The sequence below is a fragment of the Anarhichas minor genome, unplaced genomic scaffold (genome assembly GCF_050575085.1).
Source record: "Anarhichas minor isolate MPS153535 unplaced genomic scaffold, ASM5057508v1 ptg000012l, whole genome shotgun sequence".
Lineage (NCBI taxonomy): Eukaryota > Metazoa > Chordata > Actinopteri > Perciformes > Anarhichadidae > Anarhichas > Anarhichas minor.
The window spans coordinates 1,072,311-1,080,000 of NW_027466458.1; the positions used below are offsets into that span (position 1 = coordinate 1,072,311).

General features: G+C 44.2%; 1 protein-coding gene across 1 annotated transcript in view; it reads left to right on the forward strand.

The window, feature by feature from the left end:
* Positions 1–12: 12 nt before the first annotated feature.
* The window catches only part of ecpas (Ecm29 proteasome adaptor and scaffold), an 18,447-nt gene continuing 10,769 nt past the window's right edge, over positions 13–7,690 (forward strand). The window contains exons 1-24 of the mRNA XM_076090091.1: positions 13–78; positions 860–990; positions 1,249–1,365; positions 1,750–1,868; positions 2,099–2,248; positions 2,349–2,526; positions 2,768–2,907; positions 3,187–3,265; positions 3,352–3,471; positions 3,634–3,719; positions 3,815–3,890; positions 3,970–4,019; positions 4,112–4,178; positions 4,320–4,442; positions 4,555–4,658; positions 4,842–4,965; positions 5,049–5,129; positions 5,223–5,430; positions 5,675–5,766; positions 5,977–6,111; positions 6,223–6,394; positions 6,609–6,781; positions 6,915–7,016; positions 7,245–7,368. Coding sequence (XP_075946206.1) covers positions 57–78; positions 860–990; positions 1,249–1,365; positions 1,750–1,868; positions 2,099–2,248; positions 2,349–2,526; positions 2,768–2,907; positions 3,187–3,265; positions 3,352–3,471; positions 3,634–3,719; positions 3,815–3,890; positions 3,970–4,019; positions 4,112–4,178; positions 4,320–4,442; positions 4,555–4,658; positions 4,842–4,965; positions 5,049–5,129; positions 5,223–5,430; positions 5,675–5,766; positions 5,977–6,111; positions 6,223–6,394; positions 6,609–6,781; positions 6,915–7,016; positions 7,245–7,368 — 2,773 coding nt within the window. The 5' untranslated portion in view covers positions 13–56. The remainder of the gene's footprint in view (positions 79–859; positions 991–1,248; positions 1,366–1,749; positions 1,869–2,098; positions 2,249–2,348; positions 2,527–2,767; positions 2,908–3,186; positions 3,266–3,351; positions 3,472–3,633; positions 3,720–3,814; positions 3,891–3,969; positions 4,020–4,111; positions 4,179–4,319; positions 4,443–4,554; positions 4,659–4,841; positions 4,966–5,048; positions 5,130–5,222; positions 5,431–5,674; positions 5,767–5,976; positions 6,112–6,222; positions 6,395–6,608; positions 6,782–6,914; positions 7,017–7,244; positions 7,369–7,690) is intronic.

Genomic DNA, 7,690 nt, shown 5'->3' on the forward strand with positions numbered 1-7,690 from the left:
CTAGTGAGTGCACTGACACCAGTGAACTGTGGGGGCGCTATTGTGGCTCTGCAAACATGGCTGCCCAGGATGAACTCAGTAAGTTTCTTTCTGCGGTATTGGTGATTAATATCTCTTAAAATGCTGTATTCGTGGCGGTCAAAAATCAAATGAACAATCATCCTTCTGTATTCTAACGATTGCGATGTTTTTTTTAAAGTAACGATAAAGCTTATTTCAGTTTTAAACTGGTGCAGGGACGGTAGCTAGCTGCTCAGCTCTACTGCTAGCTAGAATGCTAACGTCTGGAGGCCGTTTGCCCAGTCATGGTCAAAATGAATCTATCACGTATGCTATTAATACGTTTTCATTAAGCACACTTTTAAGTTGTAGATTCACAACCCGAATGTTAAGAGCGTTTCGGACTAAACGCGTAGGCTGTCAGTGATTGTGCAAAGACAGTGGTATGGCGTCTAAAATGATAAGAAATGCGTTGCTGGTCTGTCAGTGAATGTAGCTAGCTGTTAGTGAACATGCTAAGAGAGAGAAGGCTGGCTACACGAGCTTTAACGTTAAGTCATTCTGGGACGGTCTGTCTTTAGTCAGTTTTTAATTCTGTGTATTTTGTTCCCCGTGTATGAAGCTGAAGGTCGCACAGTGTTTTTTCCATGTGGTTGCATAAACCCAATTGGAATTGGTTTGTGCTTCCATATTTGAATGGAAAACTGTTGTCAAATGAATTTTAGCAGAGTTATTGCTTCTAAACTGGTCTCATGTTCAGTGTTTATTCTTGGGATGTGACGAATACCACCCAGAAAATGAGACAAAACAGTTGATCAAGGTGTTCAATGTGTTTATTTTTTATAAATTTTTTTGACAGATCAACTGGAACGTGTGTTCCTTCGCCTGGGTCATGCAGAAACCGATGAGCAGCTACAGGACATTATCTCCAAGTTCCTTCCCCCTGTGCTCCTCAAACTCTCCAGCGTTCAGGAGGGTGTGCGAAAGAAAGTAAGATGGGTGTCGACTATATCTCTAATGACTCACGAGTCTCTGCTCAAGTTACACCTCAGAGAAATGTGAATAATCTGCAGTGAAAGGCCATCAGAACCTCCCCCTCAAATATTGCCTTTTTTTTAATCAACAAAACTAAAGTCAAAGCCATAAAACATGTACATGATGCAAACATGCAGCCTCCAGTTTTGCCAGTGAGTTTTTTTGCATTCGTTGATCAAACCACCAAATAACTTTCTGTGCCTCCTCTGCTAGGTAATGGAGTTGTTGGTCCATTTGAACAAGAGGATAAAAAGCAGACCGAAGATTCAGCTGCCGGTAGAAACTCTGCTGGTGCAGTACCAAGATCCCGCTGCCGCCTCCTTTGTGACGGTAAGAATGAAAGTTTACAGCGCAGTCCTCGTGGAGCCAGAAGTTTTCATATGCAGTCATGATACAATCACAGAGTTGAGCATTTTCTAAATGTGTAGGTGCGTGTAATCGTTATTGAGGGTGTAGTGCAAAAAAAAAGCAGTTACAAATTAAATTGGTTATTGGTAAGTTCACTAAGTTACAGAGACAATAACATATCTACCAGTCTGCATCTGTGTTTTAACGCCTCAAGTTTTAATACCGTATGTTAAAAATGGTAGATTTAGTTTTCACTGACGTGGATTTTATTCCATCTGTCTTGATATTTAATATTTTTATTTAGTTTTAAGTCGTGATGTGTGATTTGATGTGTGATGGTGATCGTTCAATCCATTTGTTTTGTAGAATTTCACCATCATCTACATCAAAATGGGCTACCCTCGTCTGGAGGTGGGGAAACAGTGCGAGCTCGCCCCCACCCTCCTCACTGCCATGGAGGGCAAGCCTCAGCCGCAGCAGGACAGGTGAGGGGGGGGGACACATGCACTCACACACACACACACCGTAGGATGCACACGCATATTTACCATTATCACAATACTGGATTAAAACAAGATTATTATTGTTGTTTTTTTTAGAGCCACTCAAATTTTTGCCATGTATCAGGTTAAACATGGGTTCTGTATATGGGGCTGACCCCTCTCTGTTCCTTGTTGGACTGTAGTTTCGCTTCACTCTCGCTTTCTTCTCTTAGCCTGATGCACCTGCTGATCCCTACTCTTTACCATATGAAGTATCCTGCAGACTCCTCCAAGATCACGTCTCCATTTAACTTATCTGAGAGGCCAAAGACGGTGCAGCTGCTGCTGGAGTTCATGTTGGATGTTCTACTGATGCCTTACGGGTGAGTCCCCTCCGTGTGCTCTGTAGTGCTCTCAGAGCGGTCCAACCTCTTCAGCGTTTGTGCGAGAACATTGACCCGTTACTCGTTCCGGCTCCTCTAGGTTTGTGCTGAATGAATCCCCGACTCGCCCTGCTCCCGCCGCCTCCCAGGGAACTCCTGCGGAGGGGACGGTGGCCGCAGGTGTCCAGGGTCTCCCCCAGCCTCCCCCAGGGATGAGTGTCTATGCTGCCAAGAGGGTGATCGGAGAGGCCCAGTGGAGCGCTGAGCAGCTGGAGCAGGTACAGTCACTGGAGGACGAGTAGTGGCTATATTTTATTATGTTTGTGTATGCCTTCCTGACAAAGATAAGACACCATCCCAAAATTTGGAGCCTCTAACTCAAAATGCGTTATCGCTCAAAAAACAGCTCAAAACTTATCAGATAATAGATATTTAATGCACTTTTATGCCTGAGCCCCTGTGTCTTTGGAGGGCTGGGTAACGATTCTAATCCCTTCATCCTGTGTTTGGTGTGGACAGTGTAAACTGGGCATAGTGAAGTTCATGGAGGCAAAGCAAATCCCGGAGGTGGAGACGGTGGTGCACCTGGTGGTGGCATCGAGCGACACCCGACACGGTGTGGCCACTGCTGCTGATCTGGAGCTGAAGAGCAAACAGAGGTTGGTGAAGGAGCTTGAGTCGTCTCTGGGCCATCAAGTCACACACGCAGTAGTCTCACCTTGAACTCAGTATGTGGTACGATGAATTATCTAATTAATAGGTATACTTGTGCCTCAGATTCACAAGATAAAATAAACGTTCTCAAATTGATTCTTTTTCAATAACATTTGTTTTCAGGTTAAGTTTAAGAGATTGAGAGGCTGGTATCTAAATCCTTCTGAAAGTACAAACTTGTATTCATACCGTTGGTTGCGTCCTTGTGTTTCATTATCTTCCAGCATCATCGACTGGAACAATCCTCTAATTATCAACAAGATGTACAAGGTGTATCTGGGGGACGTTCCTCTTAAATCAAAGGTTCGTCAGTTCATTTTTTTAACTTAAGGTTTTTTTAATCTTTTTAAATATGAAGTGTATATAATACTGTTTCGTATGTGCACTAGGGAGGCAATGTGAAGCAAGAGCTGAAACACGAGCCAGTAAGCACAAGAGTCAAGCTGAAGATCCTGCCACATCTTCTGCGGTCACGTCTAGCCGCAGAGTGCTTTCCAGCTAACATCCAGGTAATAATAATAATAATAATAGTAGGCTCTGCGTCCGTGCTTGCCGGTGCATTTGTGTATTCTCAATATTTAGACTAAGTAAGTCTGGTGGTTCGGCTAAGTCCTTTTCCCGAACGCTCCCGTGTGCGGCGCAATCACTCCTTTGCTTTCTTTCCCCCGTAGGTTGTGTATGACGGTCTGTTTGGAGCAAACACCAACAACAAGCTCCTGTCCCTCACCTTGCAGTTTGTCCATCACATCTGCGTGGTGTAAGAAAAGTGTACTTCCATCCATGTTTCATTTCTTTGCACGAAATATTCATTTGCATTTGAAAAATAATATTTGGGCTTTATATGTTTTTCAGATGTCCCGACACGAACAAACCTTTGGGACTAATGCTGCTTAATGGTCTCACCAAGCTCATTAATGAATACAAGGAGGTAAAACTACATGTGACAGCACATATTTATACTGCAATGTATACTAAACATATATACTAAACAATATTTGTTCTTGCAGGATCCTAAGCTACTATGTGTCGCCTACTCTGCTGTTGGAAAGCTGTCAAGGTAAAATGAAATAACTTCCCTTTTTTTTTTTTTCGCCAGCTTGGTTTAGGATTTTAGTATTTAAAAAATATTCTACATTTTCTCTCCTCTAGCCGCATGCCACAGCTGTTCACAAAGGACATCGCACTTGTGCAGCAGTTTTTTGAGTCCATGTGCAAGGTAAGTGGAAGATCTCTGACATTAAATGCAGTGAAAACTCAGCAGCACACAACAACACATTATAAAAGCCTTAATTCTAAGAAGGTACAAAGGGAGTATCTGACATTGATGTTTCCAAAAATCTGTGTCCTTTTTCTTTAGGAGGAGTCTGACGTCCGTCTTGCCATTCAGGAAGCTTTGTCTATGATGGTCGGCGCTTACGCCAACCTGCAGGGGGCGCTGCTGAACCTAATGGAGGCCCTGGTGGCTGCATATATTGGAAAGGTGAGTCCACGCGGGTTAAACGAGCTATTCGGTTAATAAAGAAACAAAAAAAACAAATGTTGATGAGTTTAGTAAGTCGACATGAGGCATAATCAACAACTCTTTGTGGCAGCCGGAGGTGCAGGTTCGCCAGGTGGCCATGAAGTTTGCCAGCACAGTGTTTGCTTCTGATCACGTGCCATCAAGATACCTGCTGCTGCTGGCAGCTGGAGACCCGTAAGTCCCGAAACACAGAAAACTTCGATGTAACGGCAAATTAATGGCAACGCAAATAAGCATTTTAGTGAGTCTCGAGAGCACTTGCTTAGCATTTTAACGCTAAAATAAGGGCGTTAGTCGTTTCCCTTCCCCGAGTGTTGCAGGAGATAACATGAGCTGTCGTTGTGTGTGTTATTTCAGGAGGGAGGAGGTGGCCGCGGAGGCCCAGAAGGTGCTGAGAACTTTTTCGAACAAGAGCTCCGAGAAGGAGGGACCGAAGCAAATGCCCTCCTTTCCTGACATGGTGGCCTACGTCCAGGAGAAGGTGAGGCTCTGCTCTTGTTTTTCAGTCTCTTGAAGACTCAAAACGAAAAAATGATCTTTTTTTATTTATTTTTTTTATATCAGGCGGTTCAGAGGATGAAGACTCCAGCTAAATACACTGTTGGAACCTACACTATCCCTTTCAACCCATCTGCGTTCGGGGAGGTAAATACTAATTGATGATCAGGCTGTGACATTGGATGAGTTCTTTTTTTATTTTTTGTTCTGCAGACGCCTAACTTCCCTCTCTCTTCCCAGATCGTGCTCTACCTGAGGATGTGTTTGGCCCACAGCGCCGGGGTCACGCCCCTGTCCGCGCGGCTGACCGACATGCAGGACGACGCGCCGGCCATCGGCCGCTACATCCGCACGCTGCTGACCTCCGAGTCTCAGTCAAAGGGTTCGGAGGCGAACCCCGTTCATGTCTACATGGATCTGCTGCAGCAGCTGCTGACTGCCGTCGGGGGTGAGTTAAAACTGCTGCAGCATCATGTGTCCATTGTTATTATGGGCTTCATAACTATTCCCACCAGTAGCTCATATTAATGGGATATCAGTGGTACAGAGAGTGTTTGTTTTGTAAATTATTGAGCCTTTTATAAGTAATGTTTTCAATTATTTTCATCTGGGTGGTACTGTTAAAAAAAAAAAAAAAAAAGAATTGTGATGATAATCATAGTTATTGCACCCCCCTTTATTCATCTCAACAGGAATCCCAGTGATGTACTGTCTACTGGAGGCGGTGTCTGTCTGCCCAGAGATACTGGCTCCCAGATTTGTTGATAGAATTGACTGGATTAAAGTGAGTGTTCCCTTGATGGATGTGTTTTTGTTTAGATGGAGGCAAGTCTACAGTGAGAGTCATCGCGCTCTAATTCATTAGTGAGACAAATATCAGCACCGTTAAACTAACTGCTCCGATCACTTAGCTGTCCTGTGAATATCGTAAAAACCACGAGCATCATTCACACGTCTCCACTGCAGCTGTTATGACAGATGTTGTCCTCTCCAGAGTCTGATGAACACAAATAAGGAGGACATGAGGGAGCTCGCGGCCCAGTTGTATGCCGTGGTGGTCTCCTCCATGACTGGCAACGAGCTGCAGACGGCTGTGCACAACCTGCTCAAAATCACCAAGGACAACCACGTATGCAGACTTTTGTCCCCTCGGAGCACTTGAAGGTTTAAAAAAAATATATATATATATTTAAAAGTGTGAATTTTTGTGTAAATGTTTCTTTGTTTTGTTGAACCACAGAGTCCCGAGACTCAGCACGGTGCCATCTTGGCTCTCGGCTACATGGTGGGAAGATACATGAGCAAGAAAAAAGCTGTGGCCTCTGCGGAGTCTACACACGACATGGAGCAGCAAATGAGCATCGCCTCCCAGGGAGATGATGAACTTGTTGCCATGGCCACCAAGTCAATCGGTATGCATTATTTTGTTTTGCGACAATGTCCTGCAGTTCAGACCGACTATAGCAGCTGTTCGTGTACAATAAATTGGTGTTAAAATGCCATTTATTTGCCATCAAACTTTTTTTGTGTGAACACAAACTAATTGAAAACAAATTGCTTTTGTCTATTTGGGACCATCAACTAGGAATGAGTTCATCGTGTGTGTGTGTGTGTGTGTCCCTCCAGGTTCCTTCCTGGACAGCAGTAGTGCCCTGCTGGCTGTGGCAGCGTGTACAGCTCTGGGAGAAATCGGCCGTAACGGCCCCCTCCTGATCCCCGCAGACGGGGCGGGCTTCACCAAACTGTCGGCCACGGAAAACCTGCTGGCTCGCATCCCCTCTGGCAAGGAGAGCACCAAGGTAACCAGGGAGTACATGGCAGGAAGTGGACGCTCTGGCGTTTTTGAAGTGTGCATGTATGCTTTTTAAATGAATGCATCCGATCTTCAGCCGAAAGATTTGTAACACATGTCGTCTGTCGTATGCGGTCCAGATGAAGGAGCGATCCATCCAGACCCTGGGTTACCTTCCTGTGGGAGACGGAGACTTCCCTCACCAGAAGAAGCTGCTGCAGGGTCTCATGGACTCTGTGGAGGTATGAAACATGCTGACTGCAGCATTAACACAATTTATTTTGTCTAGGATTTTCATGTTTTCTGGTTGAAACGCACAAATACAATCTTTTTTTAATCATGCATTGTTAGGGAAGAAGGATTTTTGCACTCTCAAATTATTACCATTCATTGACGTCCTTTTGAAGCTGTTTCGGGGGCTCATTAGTGGAAAAATTGCTCAACGTTTTTCCCCCCTTCTCTGTCTGAAGGCCAAACAGGTGGAGCTGCAGTTCACAGTGGGAGAGGCTATAACCAGTGTAGCAATAGGCACCAGCTCTGGAGCTGCCAGAGACCCGTGGACCTGCACCGAGGACCAGTACAGCCCACCACAAAGTCAGTACCTTCAGTACTATCTATGTCACGCATAGTGCAACTTTTTTAAATTATTTTTATCCGAAGCACCGTTCCAAGGACGGAGGGTGTCGTATGATGTACAGATTGTCGAGTGCCCTTGAGCCAAATGTGCGACATGTGATAATGGGCTATATATATATATATATATATATATATATATATATATATATATATATATATATATATATATATATATATATATATATTTAAAAACTTGATTCGGGAATTAGGTCATTTCTCAAGCTGTGTTCCCATTTGATTGATTTTGGTTGTCCAGTATCTTCACGTTGCCATTATTCAA